Raw genomic sequence first — 21,162 nt, 5'->3', positions numbered from 1 at the left:
AATGGAGAAAGATAGGCTGGGTCCACAGGTTAAGGTCCTAAACTGGGGCAGGGTTAATCTTGGAGGTATGAGGCGGGATTGTGCAGAGGCTGGTTGGGTGAGACTGTTCGCAGGTAAAGGAACGACTGACAAATGGCAGGCTTTTAAAAGTGTGATATCAAGGAGTCCAGGGGCAGCATGTTTAGGGAACGCTGGCTGGTGAGAGGTATCGAGGCTCTGGTCAGGAAAAAGGAGGCATACATTGGGTTTAGGCAGTCGGGAACGAGTGAATCCCTCGATGACTGTAGGAAGTGTAGGAGTACACAAGAGGGAAATCAGGAGGGCAAAAAGAGAGTATGAGATGGATCTGGCAGGCAGGGTTAAGGAAAATCCCAAGAGATTCTACAGGTATATTAAAAGGGTGGCTACGGAGAGAACAGGTCCCTTAAAGATCAACATGGCTGAGTGGAGATGGTCGAGATTTTTAATGAATATTTCTCATCAGTTTTTACTGTGGAGAAAATTATGGTCGCTGCAGAAATGAGGGAAATGAGCAATGATGTCTTGGACCACATACAAATGACCAGGGAGGGGGTATTGGTGGTCTTAAAGTGCTTTAGGGCAGATACATTCCCAGGGTCTAACTGACCTTGTGGGAAGCCAGTGAAGAAATTGCAGAGGCCCTTGTAGAGATATTTGCTGCATCTTTAGCCACAGGTGAAGTTTCAGAAGACCAGAGGGTGGCCAATGTTGTACCGGTACTTAAGGAGGGCAGCAGAGACAAGCCAGGGAATCACAGGCCGGTGAGTCTGACATGGGTGGTGGGTAAGTTACTGGAGGGGATTCTGAGGGACAGGATCTATCAACCATCGGACAGACAAGGTCTAATTAGGGATAGTTAGCACGGATTTGTGTGTGGAAAATAGCATCTGACTAATCTGTTGGAGTTTTCCCAAGAGGTAACTAAGAGGATAGATGAAGGTAGGGCAGTGGACGTTGTCTATATGGACTTTAGCAAAACCTTCGACAAGGTCCTGCATGGCAGGCTAGTCTGGAAGGTTAGATCGCATGGGATCCAGGGGGAGCGCTGACTGGATTCGTCATTGGCTTAATGGTTGGAAGCAGAGGGTGATGGTCGAGGGTTGTTTCTTTAAAGAGAGGCCTGTGACTAGCGGCGCGTCACAGGGGTCGGTGCTGGGACCTTGTTTATGTAAACAATATGGGTGTGAGTGTAGAAGGCATGGTTAGTAAGTTTGTGAATGACACTAAAATAGGTAGTATTGTAGACAGCGCGGAAGGTTATCAAAAATGACGGGGGGATCTTGATCAGCTGGGTAAGTGGGCTGAGGTTTGGCAAATGCCTTCAATTCAGATAAGTGCGAATTGTTGCATTAGAACAGTACATCACAGAACAGGCCCTTCGGCCCACAGTGTCGTGCCGACACAGCTAATCCCTCCTACCTACGGAATGCCCCTATCCCTCCATTTTCCTCTCATTCATGTGCCCATACAAGTCCCTCTTAAAAGCCCCCAATGAATTTGCCTCCACCACCATATCAGGCAACGTATTCCAGGCATCTACCATTCTCTCAGTAAAAAACGTACCCCTCACGTCTGTTCTGAACCTACCCCCTCTCACCTTAAATGCGTGCCCTCTGGTACTGGATCGCTCAATAATGGGAAAAAGGTATTGCTTGTCCACCCTACCTATGCCCCTCATCATTTCCAACAGATCACCCCTCAGCCTCCGCCGCTCCAGAGAAAAGAGTCTGAGTTTGTCCGGCCTCTCCTGAAAGCACATGCTCTCTAATCCAGGCAGCATCCTAGTAAACCTCCTCTGCACCCTCTCTAAAGCATCGACATCCTTCCTGTAGTGAGGTGACCAGAATTGCATGCAATACTCTAAATGCAGCCTAACCAGGGTTCTATACAGATGCATCAGAACTTCTTGACTCCTGTACTCAATACCCCGATTAATGAAGGCAAGTATTCCATAAGCCTTCTTTACCACCCTGTCTATCTGTGTGGCCACTTTCAGTGAGCGATGGATTTGCACCCCGAGGTCTCTCTGCTCTTCAACACTGTTTAGGGTCTTGCCCTTTAGAGTGTACCGCCTCTTGACATTAGTCCCACCAAGGTACAACACCTCACATTTATCCAGGGTTAAACTCCATCTGCCATTTCTCTGCCCACATCACGCTGTATCCATCACCAGTATTCTACACTATTCACAACTCCACCAGTCTTGGTATTGTCTGCAAACTTAATGGCCCACCCATCAACATACTCACCCAGGTCATTTATGTACATCACAAACAGCAGAGGTCTCAGTACAGATCCCTGCGGAACAACTCTACTCACAGGCCTCCTGCCCGAATAAGTCCCTTCAACCACCACCCTCTTCTGTGGGCATTCTGGGAAGTCAAAACAGTGTAGGACTTTCACAGTGAATGGTAGGGCCCCGGGGGATGTTGTAGAACAGAGGGAGCTAGGAGTACAAGTACATGGTTCCCTGAAAGTGGAGTCGCAGGTAGACAGGCTGGTGAAGAAGGCGTTTGGCATGCTGGCCTTCATCAGTCAGGGTGTTGAGTATAGGAGCTGGGATGTATGGACAGTTGTACAAGTAATTGTTGAGGCCGCACCCGGAGTATTGTGTACAGTTTTGGTCGCCCTGTTAGAGGAAAGACACCATTAAATGGTTAAGAGCGCAGAGGAGATTTACGAGGATGCTGCCAGGATTGGAGGGACTGAGCAACAAGGAGAAGTTGAGCAGGTTATGACTTTATTCCTTGAATGTAAGAGAATGAGGGGTGACCTTGCAGGTGAATAAAATCACAGGAATAGATAGGGTGAATGTACATAGGAAGGGGAACTAAAAACTAGAGGGCGTGGGTTTAAGGTGAGAGGGGAATGATTTAAAAACGGACCTGAGGCAAACTTCTTCACGCAGAGGGTGGTGGGTACATGGAACGAGCTGCCAGGGAAAGTGGTGGAGGCAGGTACAATAACAACATTTAAAAGACATTTGGATAAGTACATGGATAAGAAAGGCTTAAAGGTATATGAGCCAAACACAGGCCTATCGGACTGGCGCCATGGGCACCGTGGTCAGCATGGACAAGCTGGGCCGAACGGCCTGTTTCTGTGCTATACGACTGCATTAACAGATTCAGTGGGGTCAGAGGCCACTGTGTACACGGGTGAGTGGGGTCAGGGGTGACTGTGCATATGGTGTGAGTGGGGTCAGGGGTCACTGTGTACACGGGGTGAGTGGGGTCAGGAGTCACTGTGTACATGGGGTGAATGGGGTCAGGGGTCTGTGTACACGGGGTGAGTGGGGGTGACGACTCTCTCTACCTGAACTAACTCACTTGTTTCTCTGTCGGCCTGGGCACTGATTCACGTCCTACATTATCCTAAAACACACAAACACAGAGACAGATCCATCAATAACCTCAGGCTTGGTTTCCAACGTAAACTTGAACTGAACTCAGGTCCCGGGATCATTCCCTGCACCGGGTGTAAGGAGTATCCACGTTAACCTGACATCACCCTTTATACGGGGTCAGTGGGTCAGGGGTCACTCTGTACACAGGGTCAGTGGGTCAGGGGTCACTCTGTACAGAGGATCAGGATCTTATATTAACGGTCAACAGGGTCAGGGGTCAGTCTGTACACTGGGTTAAAGATTCAGGGTTCACTCTGTACACACTATCAATGGGTTCAGGGGTCATGGTGGTGTCATGGTCAGGTGAGGAGGGTTGTCTAAGGCTACAGGAGGACAGAGATCAGATGGGAAGCTGGGTGGGTCGTCAGTGGATAGAATTTAATCCTGACAAGTGTGAGGTGATGCATTTTGGGAAGGACGACAAGGGTAGGCCATACACAGTAAATGATTGGGCCATGGGGAGTGTTGATGAAAAGAGGGACGTCGGCGTACAAGTCCTTGGATCCCTGGAAGTGGGAGCACAGGTGGAGAAGACACATGGGATGTTTGCCTTCATCGGCTGTGGCACAGAATACAAGGGCTGGGACATCAAGTTACCACTTTACAAACCACTGATCAGACGGCATTGGAGTGTGGTGTGGGGTTCTTGTCACCACACTACAGGAAGGATGTGTGTGCGCTGGAGAGAGTGCAGAGGGGATTCACCGTGATGTTGCCTGGGTTGGGGTGTTGACCTTATGAGGAGAGACTGGACAGGCTGCGTGAGGTTTCCCCGGAGCGCTGGAGGCTAAGGGGGGACCTGACAGAGGTGTACAAAATGAGGAGGGATACAGAGGGCAGACAGTAAAATATCTTTTCCCCAGGGCAGGGTGTCTGAGACAGGATGGCGGAGGTTTAGGGTGAGATGGGAAGTTGAGAGGGGACGTGAGGGGGATCTTTGGAGTGGTTGGAGTCAGGAACACACTGCCTGAGGGGGTAGTGGAGGCAGAGACTCTTGCAATGCTTGAGAAGCATCTGGAGCCGCGCTTGGATCAACAAGGGACAGCAGACCATGGACCCAATGCAGGTAAATGGTATTAGTGTCGACAGGTGCAACAGTTGGCAGGGCTGTGCTGGGTCGAAGGGCCTGTTTCTGTGCTGCAAGAATCTGTGACCCGGGGACATTGACCCAGGGACTCTGCTTTCTGGATCAGAGAGTTCAAGGCTCACTGTAAAGAGGGTCAGTGGGGTCAGCGGTCAACCTGTGCATGTGTCAGAGGTCAGAGGTCACTCTGTACACAGGGTCAGGGGATCACTTTGCAGCCAGGGCCAGTGGGGTGAGGGGTCACACTGCACCCGGGGTCAGTGGGGTGAGGGGTCACTGTACCCGGGGTTGGTGGGGTGAGGGGTCACTGTACCCCGGGTCGGTGGGACCCTGCTACTCTCTTTATGTGGGGAACTAACTCACTTGTTTCCCTGCAAACTTCATCATAGTTGCCCGTCTGGCAAAATCCTAAAATACAAAGAGAGAGAGAGAGAGAGAGGTGACCGGAGGTGGGAGTCGGTGCTGCTGATCGACAGTGTGGGGAAGCACACACAGGTCTGATGTTTACACCGGGGGTCCCAAGACACCGGACTGGGGGCGCCCACCAATGGCAGCACCCCCAACCTCCGACACCGTCCCATCCCCAGGGCTGTGTCTGTGGGACGTCTCGAAACACCCTAGGTTTGGAATAGGATCCCCGTCCACAACAAGGTCAGAGGTGATTGGGGGTCCTCTGTGAGGGATCAGGGGTCACTGTGTACACGGGGTGAGTGGGAACATGTATCACAGTGTACATGCTGGGAGTGGGGTCAGGGGTCACTGTGTACACATGGCAAGTGAGATCAGAGGTCATTGTGTGCACGTGGTGAGTGGGGTCAGGGGTCACTGTGTACATGAGGTGAGTGGGGTCAGGGTCACTGTGTACACGGGGTGAGTGGGGGTGACGACTCTCTCTACCTGAACTAACTCACTTGTTTCTCTGTTGGCCTGGGCACTGACTCACGTCCTACATTATCCTAAAACACACAAACACAGAGACAGATCCTTCAACAACCTCAGGGTCGGTTCCCGACGTAAATCCAAACTGAACTCCGGTCCCCGGATCATTCCCTGCACCGGGTGTAAGGAGTATCCATGTTAACCTGACTGTACACTTTTGACACATGAATGATAGAGAAATGGAGGGCTATGTGGGAGGGAAGGGTTAGATAGATCTCAGAGCAGGATAAAACGTCGGCACAACATTGTGGGTCGAAGGGCCTGTACTGTGCTCTAGTGTTCTATGTTTATACTGGGTCAGTGGATCAGGGGTCACTCTTTATACTGGGACAGGATAAGATTTCTTCATTAGTCACATGTACATCAAAACACACAGTGAAATGCATCTTTTCCGTAGACTGTTCCGGGCGCAGCTTCCAGCGCCGACAGAGTACGCCCATAACTTCCTAACCCATACGTCTTTGGAATGTGGGAGGAAACCGGAGCACCCGGAGGAAACCCATGCAGACATGGGAGAACGTACAAACTTCTTACAGACAGCGGCGGGAATTGAACCCAGGTCGCTGGCGCAGTAATAGCGTTACACTAACTGCTACGCTACCATCCCTGCCTTTTTTTATAACCTTGTATTAACGGTCAGCAGGGTGTGGGGTCAGTCGGTACACCGAATTAAAGGATTCAGGATTCACTCTGCACAAAGGGTCATAGGGTCGGGGTCATTCTGTACACATGGTCAATTGCTTCAGGGGTTAGTTTGGGAAACAAGGGTAGGCCGTACACGATAAATGGTCGGGCTGTAGGGAGTGTTGATGAACAGAGGGACCTCGGGGTGCAAGTCCTTGGATCCCTGGAAGTGGGAGCACAGGTGGAGAAGGCATATGGGATGTTTGCCTTCATCGGCCGTGGCACAGAATACAAGGGCTGGGACATCACGGGGTCAGGGGTCACTCTGTACACAGGGTCAGGGGTCACTCTGTATCCACACTGAGTGGGGTCAAGGGGTCACTCTGTACCCAGGCTCAGTGGGGTGAGGGGTCACTGTAGGCAGGGTCAGTGAGGTGAGGGGTAACTGCACCCATGGTCGGTGGGGTGAGGTGTCACTGCACCCAGGGTCAATGGGGTGAGGGGTCACTGCGCCCGGGGTTGTTGGGACCCTGCTACTCTCTTTACGCGGGGAACTAACTCACTTGTTTCCCTGCAAACTTCATCATCGTTGCCCTTCTGGCAAAATCCTAAAATACAAAGACAGAGAGAGGGGTGACCAGAGGTGGGAGTCGGTGCTGCTGATCGACAGTGTGGGGAAGCACACACAGGGCTGATGTTTACCCCAGGGGTCCCAGAACACCGGACTGGGGGCGCCCACCAACGGCAGCACCCCCAACCTCCGACACCGTCCTGCCCCTAAGGCTGGTCTGTGGGACGTCCCGAAACATCCTGGATTTGGATAGTATCCCCGTCCACAGCAAAGTCAGAGGTGGTCCTCTGTGAGGGGTCAGGGGTCACTGTGTACACGGGGTGAGTGGGGTCAGGGGTCACTGCGTAATGGGGTGAGAGGGTTCAGGGGTCACTGTGTACACGGGGAGAGTGGGGGGGTGACAACTCTCTCTACCTGAACTAACTCACTTGTTTCTCTGTCGGCCTGGGCACTGATTCACGTCCTACATTATCCTAAAACACACAAACACAGAGACAGATTCGTCAACAACCTCAGGATCTGTTCCCGACGTAAACCCGAACTGAACTCCGGTCCCGGGATCATTCCCTGCACTGGGTGTAAGGAGTATCCATGTTAACCTGACCGTACGCTTTTGACACATGAATGATAGCGAAATGGAGGGCTATGTGGGAGGGAAGGGTTAGATAGATCTCAGAGCAGGATAAAATGTCGGCACAACATTGTGAGCTGAAGGGCCTGTACTGTGCTGTAGTGTTCTATGTTCTATGTTCATACTGGGTCAGTGGGGACAGGGGTCCTCTGTACACAGGCTCAGTGGGCCAGGGGTCACTCTTTATACTGGGATAGGATAAGATTTCTTTACTAGTCACATGTACATCGAAACACATAGTGAAATGCATCTTTTGCGTGGAGTGTTCTGGGGGCAGCCCGCAAGTGTCGCCACGCTTCTGGTGCCAACATAGCATGCCCACAGCTTCCTAACCCGTGCGTCTTTGGAATGTGGGAGGAAATCGGAGCACCTGGAGGAAACCCACGCAGACATGGAGAGAACGTACAAAACTCCTTACAGACAGCGGCGGGAATTGAACCTGGGTCGCTGGCACTGTAATAGCGTTGTGCTAACCACTAGGCTACTGTGCCTGCCTTTTTTTTATAACCTTGTATTAACGGTCAGCAGGGTGTGGGGTCAGTCTGTACACCGGGTTAAAGGATTCAGGATTCACTCTGCACAAAGGGTCATAGGGTCGGGGTCATTCTGTACACATGGTCAATTGCTTCAGGGGTTAGTTTGGGAAACAAGGGTAGGCCGTACAAGGTAAATGGTCGGGCTGTAGGGAGTGTTGATGAACAGAGGGACCTCGGCGTACAAGTCCTGTTTGAGACAGGAAGGCGGAGGTTTAAGGTGAGATGGGAAGTTGAGAGGGGACATGAGGGGGATCTTTGGAGTGGTTGGAGTCAGGAACACACTGCCTGACGGGGTGGTGGAGGCAGAGACTCTTGCAATGCTTGAGAAGCATCTGGAGCAGCACTTGGATCAACAAGGGACAGAGGGCAGTGGACCCAATGTGGGTATATGGGATCAGTATAAATGGGTGAAAAGGTCAGCATGGATGTGATGGGCTGAAGGGCCAGCTTCTGTGCTGTACGACCCTGTGACCCCTGACTCTGTTTACATGAGGCGTGGCGTTTGGGGGGCACTCTGTACACGGGGTCAGGGGTCACTCTGTACATGGGGTCAGGGGGTCACTGTACATCTAGTTGGGGCACTCTGTACCCAGACTGAGTGGGATCAAGGAGTCACTGTACCCAGGGTCAGTGGGGTGAGGGGTCACTGTGCCCGGGGTCGGTGGGGTGAGGGGTCACAGTACCAGGGGTCGGTGGGGTGAGGGGTCACTGTACCTGGGGTCAGTGGGGTGAGGGGTCACTGGGACCCTGCTACGCTACACGGGGAACTAACTCACTTGTTTCCCTGCAAACTTCATCATCGTTGCCCTTCTGGCAAAATCCTAAAATACAAAGACACAGAGAGAGGTGACCAGAGGTGGGAGTCGGTGCTGCTGATCGACAGTGTGGGGAAGCACACACAGGGCTGATGTTTACACCGGGGGTCCCAGGACACCAGACTGTGAGCGCCCACCAGCGGCAGTACCCCCAACCTCCGACACCGTCCCGTCCCCAGTGCCCTGTCTGTGGGACGTCCCAAAACACCCTGGGTTTGGATAGGATCCCCGTCTATAGCAAGTTCAGAGGTGACTGGTGGTCCTCTGTGAGGGGTCAGGGGTCACGGTGTACACCAGGTAAGTGGGGTCAGGGGTCACTGTGTACACAGCGAGAGTGGGGTCAGGGGTCACTGTGTACACAGGGTGAGTGGGGTCAGGGTTCACTGCGTACACGGTGTGCTGGGTCAGGGGCCACTGCATACACAGTCTGAGTGGGTTCAGGGGTCACTGCGTACATGGGGTGAGTGGGGTCAGGGGTCACTGTGTACACAGGGTGAGTGGGGGTGACGACTCTCTCTACCTGAACTAACTCACTTGTTTCTCTGTCGGCCTGGGCACTGATTCACGTCCTACATTATCCTAAAACACACAAACACAGAGACAGATTCGTCAACAACCTCAGGATCGGTTCCCGACGTAAACCCGAACTGAACTCTGGTCCTGGGATCATTCCCTGCACCGGGTGTAAGGAGTACCCATGTTAACCTGACCGTACGCTTTTGACACATGAATGATAGAGAAATGGAGTGCTATGTGGGAGGGGAGGGTTAGATAGATCTCAGAGCAGGATAAAATGTCGGCACAACATTGTGAGCTGAAGGGCCTGTACTGTGCTGTAGTGTTCTATGTTCATACTGGGTCAGTGGGGACAGGGGTCCTCTGTACACAGGCTCAGTGGGCCAGGGGTCACTCTTTATACCGGGACAGGATAAGATTTCTTTACTAGTCACATGTACATCGAAACACATAGTGAAATGTATCTTTTGCGTGGAGTGTTCTGGGGGCAGCCCGCAAGTGTTGCCACGCTTCTGGCGCCAACATAGCATGCCCACAACTTCCTAACCCGTGCGTCTTTTTGGAATGTGGGAGGAAACCAGAACACCCGGAGGAAACTCATGCAGACACGGGGCGAACGTACAAACTCCTTACAGACGGCAGCGGGTATTGAATCCAGGTCGCTGGCGCTGTAATGGCGTTACGCTAACCGCTACACTACTGTGCCTGCCTTTTTTTTTATAACCTTGTATTAACGGTCAGCAGGGTGCGGGGTCAGTCTGTACACCGGGTTAAAGGATTCAGGATTCACTCTGCACAAAAGGTCATAGGGTCAGGGGTCATTCTGTACACATGGTCAATTGCCTCAGGGGTTAGTTTGGTAAACAAAGGGGAGGGCAAACACAGTAAATGGTCGGGCTGTAGGGAGTGTTGATGAACAGAGGGACCTCGGCGTACAAGTCCTTGGATCCCTGGAAGTGGGAGCACAGGTGGAGAAGGCATATGGGATGTTTGCCTTCATCGGCCGTGGCACAGAATACAAGGGCTGGGACATCACGTTACGAGAATCATGGTCTGATCAGGGACAGCCAGCATGGCTTTGGGAAGGGCAGATCATGTCTCACAAGCCTGATAGTGTTCTTTGAGGAGGTGACCAGACAGATTGATGAGGGTAGTGTAGTAGATGTGGTCTACATGGGTTTTAGTAAGGCGTTTGACAAGTTCCATATGGTAGGCTTCTTCAGAAGGTCAGAGGGCATGGGATCCAGGAAGGCTTGGCCATGTGGATTCAGAACTGGTTTGCCTGTAGAAAGCAGAGGGTTGTGGTGGAGGGAGTGCATTCAGATTGGAGGGCTGTGACTAAGATCGGCTCTGGGACCTCTATTTTTCGGGATTTTTGTTAATGACTTGGATGAGGGGGTAGAAGGGTGCATTGTAAAGTTTGCAGATGACACAAAGGTTGGTGGTGTTGTGGATAGTGTGGAGGACTGTCGAAGGTTGCAGAGGGACAGGATTGATAGGATGCAGAGCTGGGCTGAGAAGTGGTAGATGGAGTTCAATCTGGAGAAGTGTGAGGTGGTACACTTTGGAAGGACAAACTCCAAGGCGGTGTACAAAGTTAATGGCAGGATTCTGGGCAGTGTGGAGGAGCAGAGGGATCTGGGGGTTCATATCAACAGATCACTGAAAGTTGCCTCGCAGGTGGATAGGGTAGTTAAGGAAGCTTATGGGATGTTAGCTTTCATAAGTCATGGGATAGAGTTTAAGAGCCGCGAGGTAATGATGCAGCTTTACAAAACTCTGGTTAGACCACACTTAGAGTACTGTATCCAGTTCTGGTCGCCTCATTATAGGAGGATGTGGAGGTGTTGGAAAGGGTGCAGAGGAGATTTACCAGGATGCTGCCTGGTTTAGAGAGTATGGATTATGAGGAGAGACTAAGGGAGCTAGGGCTTTACTCATTGGAGAGAAGGAGGATGAGGGGAGACACGATAGAGGTATATAAAATATTGAGAGGAATAGATAGAGTGGACAGCCAGCGCCTCTTTCCCAAGGCACCAATGCTCAATACAAGAGGGCATGGCTTTAAAGTAATGGGTAGGAAGGTCAAGGGAGATATCAGAGGAAGGTTTTTTACCCAGAGAGTGGTTGGTGCATGGAATGTGCTGCCTGGGGTGGTGGTGGAGGCAGGTACATTGGTCAAATTCAAGAGATTGCTAGATAAGCATATGGAGGAATTTAAAATAGGGGGATATGTGGGGAGGAAGGGGTTAGATAGTCTTAGGTGAGGTTTAAAGGTCAGCACAACATGGTGGGCTGAAGGGCCTGTATTGTGCTGTACTGTTCTATGTTCTATGACTTTACAAACCACTGATCAGACGGCATTGGAGTGTGGTGTAGGGTTCTGGTCACCACACTACAGGAAGGATGTGTGTGTACTAGAGAGAGTGCAGAGGGGATTCACCGCGATGTTGCCTGGGTTGGAGTGTTGACCTAATGAGGAGAGACTGGACAGGCTGCGTGAGGTTTCCCCGGAGCGTTGGAGGCCGAGGGGAGACCTGACAGAGGTGTACAAAATGAGGAGGGATACAGAGGGCAGACAGTAAAATATCTTTTCCCCAGGGCAGGGTGTCTGAGACAGGAGGGCGGAGGTTTAAGGTGAGATGGGAAGTTGAGAGGGGACGTGAGGGGGATCTTTGGAGTGGTTAGAGTCAGGAACACACTGCCTGACGGGGTGGTGGAGGCAGAGGCTCTCACAGTGTTTCAGAAGCATCTGGAGCAGCACTTGGATCAACAAGGGACGGAGGGCAGTGGACCTAATGCGGGTAAATGGGATCAGTATAAATGGGTGAAACGGTCAGCATGGATGTGATGGGCCGAGGGGCCGGTTTCTGTGCTGTACGACCCTGTGACCCCTGACTCTGTTTACATGAGGCGTGGCGTTCAGGGGTCACTCTGTACACGGGGTCAGTGCGGTGAGGGGTCACTGTACCCGGGGTTGGTGGGTTGAGGGGTCATCGTACCCGGGGTCAGTGGGGATGAGGGGGTCACTGTACCACAGGTCGGTGGGGTGAGGGGTCACTCTGCCCAGGGTCAGTGGGGATGAGGGGTCACTGTACCACGGGTCGGTGGGGTTAGGTGTCACTGTACCCGAGGCCAGTGGGGTATGGGGCACTGTACCCGGGGCTGGTGGGGTGACGGGTCACTGTACCCGGGGTCGGTGGGACCCTGCCTACTCTCTTTTAGCGGGGAACTAACTCACTTGTTTCCCTGCAAACTTCATCATCGTTGCCCTTCTGGCAAAATCCTAAAATACAAAGACACAGAGAGGGGTGACCGGAGGTGGGAGTCGGTGCTGCTGATCGACAGTGTGGGGAAGCACACACAGGGCTGATGTTTACACTGGGGGTCCCAGGACACCGGACTGGGGGCGCCCACCAGCGGCAGTACCCCCAACCTCTGACACCGTCCGATCGCCAGGGCTATGTCTGTGGGACGTCTCGGAACACCCTGGGTTTGGATAGGATCCCCGTCCACAGCAAGGTCAGAGGTGATTGGTGGTCCTCTGTGAGGGGTCAGGGGTCACTGTGTACACAGGGTGAGTGGGGTCAGGGGTCACTGGGTACACGGGGTGAGTGGGGTTGAGGGTGTGTACACAGGGTGAGTGGGGTCGGGGGTCACAGTGTACACGGGGTGAGTGGGGGTGACGACTCTCTCTACCTGAACTAACTCACTTGTTTCTCTGTCGGCCTGGGCACTGATTCACGTCCTACATTATCCTAAAACACACAAACACAGAGAGAGATCCGTCAACAACCTCAGGGTCAGTTGCTCTAAATTGGGTTGTTTTCTCTGGAGTGTCGGAGGCTGAGGGGAGACCTGGTAGAGGTTTATAAAATTATGAGAGGCAGAGATAGAGCAGATAGTCAGTCTCTTTCCCAGGGTAGAAGTGTCAAGTACCAGAGAACATGGATTTCAGGAGAGGGGGGAGGTGTAAGGAGATGTGTGCATCACTTTTATTTTTACAGAGAGTGGTGGGTGGCTGGAACGGGCTGCCAGAGGTTGTGGTGCTGCAGATACGACAGCGCCGTTTTAGAGGCTGTTACACACACGGATATCCAGGGAAAGGAGGGATATGGATCATGTACAGGCTGAAGAGATCTAATTTAATCCGGCATCGTGTCCGGTGCAGACATCTTGAGCCGAAGGGCCTGTTCCTGTGCTGTACTGTTCTGTGTTCCCGACATAAATCGGGACTGACCTCAGATCCTGGGATCGTTCCCTGCACCGGGTGTAAGGAGTGTCCACATTCACCTGACATCACCCTTCATATTGGTCAGTGGGGAAGGGGTCACATTGTACCCGGGGTCAGTGGGGTGAGGGGTCACACTGTACCCGGGGTTGGTGGAGTGACGGGTCACTGTACCCGGGGTTGGTGGGGTGAGGGGGTCACTGTACCCGGGGTTGGTGGGGTGAGGGGTCACTGTACCCGGGATCAGTGGGGTAGGGGTCACTGTACCCGGGGTCGGTGGGACCCTGCCTACTCTCTTTACGCGGGGAACTAACTCACTTGTTTCCCTGCAAACTTCATCACCGTTGCCCTTCTGGCAAAATCCTAAAATACAAAGACAGAGAGAGGGGTGACCAGAGGTGGGAGTCGGCGCTGCTGATCGACAGTGTGGGGAAGCACACACAGGGCTGATGTTTACACCGGGGGTCCCAAGACACCTGACTGGGGGTGCCCACCAACGGCAGCGCCCCCAACCTCTGACACCGTCCCGTCCCCAGGGCTGTGTCTGTGGGACGTCTCGAAACACCCTAGGTTTGGAATAGGATCCCCGTCCACAGCAAGGTCAGAGGTGACTGGGGGTCCTCTGTGAGGGGTCGGGGTCACTGTGTACATGGGGCAAGTGGGGTCAGTGGTCACTGCATACACAGGGTGAGTGGGTTCAGGGGTCACTGTGTACACGGGGTGAGTGGGGTCAGGGGTCACTGTGTACACGGGGTGAGTGGGGGTGACGACCCTCTCTACCTGAACTAACTCACTTGTTTCTCTGTTGGCCTGGGCACTGATTCACGTCCTACATTATCCTAAAACACACAAACACAGAGACAGATCCATCAACAACCTCAGGGTCGGTTCCCGACGTAAACCCGAACTGAACTTGGGTCCCACGATCATTCCCTGCACCGGGTGTAGGAGTATCCGCATTAACGTGACATCACCCTTTATACGGGGTCAGTGGGTCGGGGTCACTGGAAACAGGGTCAGTGGGTCAGTGATCAGACTATACAAGGGGTCAGTGGGTCAGGGTCATTTTGTTCATAGAGAGAGTGCGGTCAAGGATCACTCTTCACAGAATCAGTGGGGTCAGGGGGTCACTGCACGGGGTCAGGGTTCACGTTGTGCACAGGTTCTGTGGAATCGGAATCACTGTGCACGGGGTCAGGTATCACTCTGTACACAGGGGTCAGGCGTCACTCTGTATATGGGGTCAGGGTTCACGGTTACAAACTCCAAAGAGGTCGGGTTACATTGTGGTGACAATGATAGCCCCACTGTTGGAGGATGGACACACCTGCGGTTTCTCTGCGGGACTGCTCGTTGTCTTCTAACGATTCCCTAAAATATAAAAATGCCGACCCAGCTCTGGATTAATTGTCAGCGCCGAGTCTGACCGGCGCCAGGGTGTGACCAATGCCGGGTGTGACCAGCGCTGGCGTCTGACCAGTGCCGGGTGTGACCAGTGCCGGTGTCTGACCAGCAGCGAGGTCTCTGTGATACCGAGGTGAACGACACAGAACTGGCAGTATCCGGGCGACTGGGATGTGCTGAACCTCGTGTCCCCACTGAAGGGCAGGTTCCCGGGGATCCTGACACCAACACACACAGGGAACCCCAGGGTGAGTGGGGTCAGGGGTCACTGTGTACAGGGAGAGTGGGGTCAGGGGTCACTGTGTACATGGGGAGAGTGGGGTCAGAGGTCACTGTGCACACAGGTTGAGTAGGGTCAGGGGTCACTGTGTACATGGGGAGAGTGGTGACAGGGGTCACTGTGTACATGGGGTAGTGGGGTCAGGGGTCACTGTACACAGATTGAGTAGGGTCAGGGATCACTGTGTACACGGGGTGAGAGGGGCCATGGGTCTGTGTATATGGGGTGAGTGGGGTCAGGGGTCACTGTGTACACAGGTTAAGAGGGGTCAGGGGTCACTGCGTACACTCTCTCTATCTGAACTAACTCACTTGTTTCTCTGTCGGCCTGGGCACTGACTGACGTCCTACATTATCCTAAAACACACAAACACAGAGACAGATCCGTCAGCCAGTGTCCGGAGCCGAGACGTCCGACACCCCCACCATCCCCCAAGCAGTGGGCTGGGGAACCTCAGTGACAGAGCTGGTAGTTGGCTTGTGAGTGTGACTGAACACGAGCGGGGGATGCGCAGGACGGTGCGAGAACAGGACCAGTGACCAGTGAGAACTGTGCACGGGGCGGGAATTACTTACAGGGCATTACAGCACAGTACAGGCCCTTCGGCCCACAATGTTGTGCCGACATTTTATCCTGCTCTAAGATCTATCTAACCCTTCCCTCCCACATTGCCCTCCATTTCTCTATCATTCATGTGTCTATCTAAGAGTCTCTTAAATGTCCCTAATGTATCTGCCCCCACAACCTCTGCCGGCAGTGCGTTCCATGCACCCACCACTCTCTGTGTATAGAACTTACTCCTGACATCCCCCTTATACCTTCCTCCAATCACCTTAAAATTATGTCCCCTCGTGTTAGCCATTGTTGCCCTGGGAAAAAGTCTCTGACTGTCCACTCAATCTATGCCTCTTATCATCTTGTACACCTCTATCAAGCCACCTCTCATCCTCCTTCTCTCCAAAGAGAAAAGCCCCAGCTCGCTCAACCTATCCTCATATTCAATACTCTCCAATCCAGGCAGCATCCTGGTAAATCTCCTCTGCACCCTCTCTAAAGCTTCCACATCCTTCCTATAATGAGGCAACCAGAACTGAACACAATACTCCAAGTGTGGTCTGACCAGAGTTCTATAGAGCTGCAACATCATCTTGCAGCTCTTGAACTCAGTACCCCGACTAATGAAGGCCAACACACCATACGCCTTAACAATCCGATCGACCTATGTGGCAACCTTGAGGGATCTACGGATGTGGACTCCAAGATTCACGTGAACACCATGGGAATGGCTTAATGCCTGTCTGTGAACCCAGTGTGAATTGAACACGTGGACCTCCACGATCAAGGACGCAGTGGCGTGAGTGGCCTGTTTCCGTGCTGTATGACTCTATCACCATGGGAAGTGGGGCTTGTGGAGGCTGGCACAAAGTGGGCAGTGGAGCAGGAAGTGTGTCAGCCAACACTTGCAAACACAGCTGAAGGTGAGCAGCGGTGAACACAGTGGGAACAGGTCTGACAGATGCAGGGAACGGGCCAGAGAACAGGACGAGAAGTGGGCTGGTGGACGGGTGAACAACGTGCGAGAGGTGGGCCGGTGGGTGGCGGGAACCTGACGGGTGTCACAGAAGCGCAACGGGAACTGGGCTGACGCGTACCAGTGGGCAACGTGGAACACAGGCAGTCCCCGGGTTACGTGAGGGGCTCCGCTCCCGAGAACTCTCTGTAAACCCGATCCCTCCATGAGTCAGAAATGAACTATCACCACGAGGGTCGATTAACAAGAATGTTTATTTATTTCTTCCCCTGTGTAGTAGCGGTGTTCCCCGAGAGCACAATCATGGTACAAGTGAACACTGTGGTAAGGGAGCAACTGTCCCAGTAAACAAGGTGGACCGGTGCACTCTGGGGAACAGATGGGGCAGTGGGCAAGGATCAACAGTGAAAACTGGGCCAGTGTAGGAACATCGTGACACGTGGGCTGACAGGCACTGGGGGGCAAGGGGGGGGGGGGGGGGGGGGGGGGGGTTGTCTGTGGACACATGAACCATGCACGATGAGGCCTGGGGACAACCCTCCGGGGACTGGGTGAGTCAACACAACAAGGTGGGTGTGAGGGCACTACTAAACACTGCAAGTGGCCTGTACAAACCAGTGTTGTTGTGGGAAGCGGACACTGGTGAACACACTGGGGAGGTGACCAGTAGACAGCGGTGAACACAATGGGGAGGTGACCAGTAGACAGCGGTGAACACAATGGGGAGGTGACCAGTAGACAGCGGTGAACACACTGGGGAGGTGACCAGTAGACAACATTGAACACTTTGAAGATCATCAGCAGGAGACACAAGTTCACTCAGACTGTGAACAAGGACATTGGTGAGCAGATCAGGTTGCCTGATTCTGCTCACACTTAACCTTGATCACCAGTCTCTGCAGGCTCACACTCACCATGTAAAAGTGAACATACCTGCTGCTCCCTCTTACAATCTCTCAGCGTTTGCACAACCTCGCCCGGTGGTGGTGGAACGGAAACCACTTCCAGCCACGTTTTCCTTCCCTTTCAGTCACAGCAGCTCCGTTAAGGATGACCCCACGACACGACCCCCCACCTCCCCGCCAGTCCCCCCCACCAGCTTACCCTTGGTCCTCGCTTGCGAGTGATGTTCTGTCCCAGCCTGCTGAAGAAAGAGATGGGCGATTTTGTGGAAGCCGAAATGTTGGACTTGTCGTGAAATCCCAAGAGGTATTCTGTGAGGAGGGAACAAAAGCCGTTCAGGACTGTCACCCAGTGGCTGCTTATGTTAATGATTAGATGAGATAAGATTTCTTTATTAGTCACGCGTACATCGAAACACAAAGTGAAATGCATCTTTTGCATAGGGTGTTCTGGGGAGCAGCCCGCAAGTGTTGCTATGTTGGTGCTGGAAGCGTGGCGACACTTGTGGGCTGTCCCCAGAACACAACGCAAAAGATGCATTTCCCTGTGTGTTTCGATGTACGTGGGACTAAAAAAGATATTAAAAAAAAGTGTCGCCATGCTTCCGGCGCTAACATAGCATGCCCACAACTTCCTAACACGTATGTCTTTGGAATGTGGGAGGAAACTAGAGCACCTGGAGGAGACCCACGCAGACACGGGGAGAATGTACAAAGTCACCGCGATTGACCGTAAATCTACATATATGACCAGGGTCTCACACAGCCACTTGAACTCGCTCCACGTGACCAAACTCCAAATAAGACCCTTATCCTTCATTATTTGGGGCTGACAGGATTTTAAAGCAGTGATTGATAAATTTAACGAAAGCCTGGTATCAACAGCATGCACTTCTGGTCACCACACTGCAGGAAGGATGTGGCAGCGACAGAGAGAGTGCAGAGGAGATTCACCAGGACATTGCCTGGACTGGAGGGCTGTCGTTATAAGGAGAGATTGGATAGGCTGGGGATTGTTCTCACTGGGACGTAGTAGGCTGAGGGGTGACCTTACAGAGGTTTATAAAATTATGGGGGGGGGGGGGGGGGGGGGGGGGGGGGGAGGGTAGATAGGATAGAGAGTCAGAGTCTTTTTCCCGGGGCAGGGAACTGGAGGAGGTCTGAGGGGTAAGGTTTTCCACACAGCGGGTGGTGGGTATCTGGAACGAGCTGCCAGAGGAGGTGGTGAAGGCGGGTACAATTACAATGCTTAGAAGGTGTTTCGACGGGGATCGGAAAAGCACAGAGGGATATGGGGCTCATGCCGGCAAGCGTAGGTCGGCATCACTTTTGGCATGGACAAGGTGGGCCCAAGAAGCCCGTTTCTGTGCTCTAGGTTTCTATGATTGTTTAACAGTCACTTGTGGAAGAGAGTTGTAACCCCACCACTGTCTGCAAAGAGGAGGTTACAGCTCCACGTCTCTCAGGCCTGGCTCCAGGGCTACATCACACTCTCCACACCTCAGCATTACCCTCCCTCTACCTCCTCCGTCAGTTCTACATAGAACAGTACAGCACAGAACAGGCCCTTCGGCCCACAATGTTGTGCCGACATAGCTAATCCCTCCTACCTACAGATTGCCCATATCCCTCCATTTTCCTCTCATTCATGTGCCCATCCAACCTCCTCTTAAAAGCCCCCAAATTTCTTGAAGAGAACATTTTTCTTTACTCACTCTACCTAAACCTCCCACCATTTAAAACTTCCCACCATTTAAAACTTCCCATCAAATCTCAAGTCGTTTAGCTCGTAATGAAAACCACCCCAGATTCTGTAGCCTGGAACATAACCACAATCCCCCATCTCTAATCAAAGATGCCACCCACCCAGGTCATTCTCTCTCCTCTCCTCTCCCATCAGGCAGAAGATACAGGAGCCTGAGGGCACGTACCACCAGGCTCAAGGACAGCTTCTACCCCACTGTGATAAGACTATTGAACAGTTCCCTTATACGATGAGATGGACTCTGACCTCACGATCTACCTTGTTGTGACCTTGCACCTTATTGCACTGCACTTTCTCTGTAGCTGTGACACTTTACTCTGTACTGTTATTGTTTTTACCTGTACTACCTCAATGCACTCTGTACGAACCCAATGTAACTGCACTGTGTAATGAATTGATCTGTACGATCGGTATGCAAGACAGGTTTTTCACTGTACCTCAGTACAAGTGACGATAAACCAATACCAATACCAATGTGACAATAATAAACAAGTCCATCCCCGTCCATCCCAAACAGTCATTCCTATGTGCAGGGTGAGGAGAGGACCTGTACCACCATATCCTGGAGGATTAACCCAGCAACACAACTGTGCTACCTGACGCTGAAGCACTAGTCTCCTGTGAGCCCCCTCCTCCAATCAGCCCGGGTGCCCACTGATGACTCACAGCTCTCACGGGGAGGACACCCAGGCCACGCACCAACGCAAACCACTGCCTCCGGAGTCGGGCACTGTGGGCTTCCGCGAGTTGTGTGCACCGAAGAGCGGCTGCTCACCCTCTGGAGTGGTGTCCTTGAGCATCTCGTAGAACTGCAGCAGGTACATCACCATGCTGAGTTTGTCCGGTTCACCCACTGATGCCATCTCCTTCCCCGTCATTATGGGGGAAATCCCAAACTCCCGCTCGGCGATGTCGAACGCCAGCTGGTTGTTGCTCTCCACGTTCTTCTCATTCAGCTGCTGAAAGTCTCTGCAGGCAGACAGGAAGCAACACTGGTTAACCCTCATCAAGGAATGCCACGCCCAGCAATAAGAAGACAGTTGCCACTAGGTCGTCACAAGGTTTGCCGGATTGACTGACTGGCTGAAGATGCCATCTGAATGAAGAAAGGTCATGTAGACTTCGGAATTTCTCGCCGAAAGTTAGGAAAAAGGGGTGATCTCACCAACTGACATCCGACAGGGTGACAAGAAGCTGAGAAGGTGCTTCCGTGTGTGGGGGTACCTGGAACTAGGTGGTACAGCTTCAGAGTTAGGGGTTGCCTATTTAAGGAGGATTATTTTCTCTCGGGGTGACTCTTTGGATATTGAGTCACTTGGTACACTACAGGCTGATGAAAATGGGAAACATGGGGATCAGGAATTCAAAGGTGAGATTAAGCACGGGCTTACTGAAAGGCAGAGCCAGCTGTTGGGCCGACCAGGCCATTCCGATGCCCAACAATCCTAATCGCAGCCTGACATTGTGAAACACAAGCATTCTTTGTTCATCAGACACAAAGGCGGCAGGTTCCCTTCCCCAAAAAGGAACTCATCAACCTATTTGCTGCATACAACCATGGGGCAGGTTACACTCACTGTTACTCCAAATAACGTTTTATACTCCACCTTTAGTTGTTATTTTCGTTTAAATTCCCAGGCGTCTACGGAGGGATTCAGACCCATGTCTTCCTATCAGTGCTCCAGGCCTGGAGATACTGGTCCATAATTTAACCACTGTGGTACCACAGCTCCCTCCTTTCAGCCAGCACCCAAGACTCCTGCATCATCAGCCCACAGTGGGGGCAGCGCTGAGGGTCCTCAACACCGACCCCGTGGCTTCAGGTCATTGATTAAAACCTGACACCATCCGACAGCGGATAACAAATGCTGAGGGCATCGGGCACTACAGAACGGGCGGGGAACTC

At 52.5% G+C, this 21,162-nt stretch overlaps 1 protein-coding gene across 13 annotated transcripts in view; it reads right to left on the bottom strand.

The window, feature by feature from the left end:
* Window positions 1-21,162, bottom strand: part of mical3a (microtubule associated monooxygenase, calponin and LIM domain containing 3a) — a 247,027-nt gene that overhangs the window by 116,980 nt on the left and 108,885 nt on the right. For all 13 annotated transcript variants that reach the window (XM_052030891.1, XM_052030895.1, XM_052030898.1 and 10 more), the window contains exons 13-14: window positions 20,032-20,225; window positions 17,694-17,803 (exon numbers count right to left, since the gene is read on the bottom strand). In XM_052030891.1, the coding sequence (XP_051886851.1) occupies window positions 17,694-17,803; window positions 20,032-20,225 (304 nt within the window). The remainder of the gene's footprint in view (window positions 1-17,693; window positions 17,804-20,031; window positions 20,226-21,162) is intronic.

This window comes from Pristis pectinata, chromosome 15, assembly GCF_009764475.1.
Source record: "Pristis pectinata isolate sPriPec2 chromosome 15, sPriPec2.1.pri, whole genome shotgun sequence".
Lineage (NCBI taxonomy): Eukaryota > Metazoa > Chordata > Chondrichthyes > Rhinopristiformes > Pristidae > Pristis > Pristis pectinata.
The sequence above is the reverse complement of the archived record's forward strand: the minus strand, read 5'-3'. Positions and strand labels throughout refer to the sequence as shown.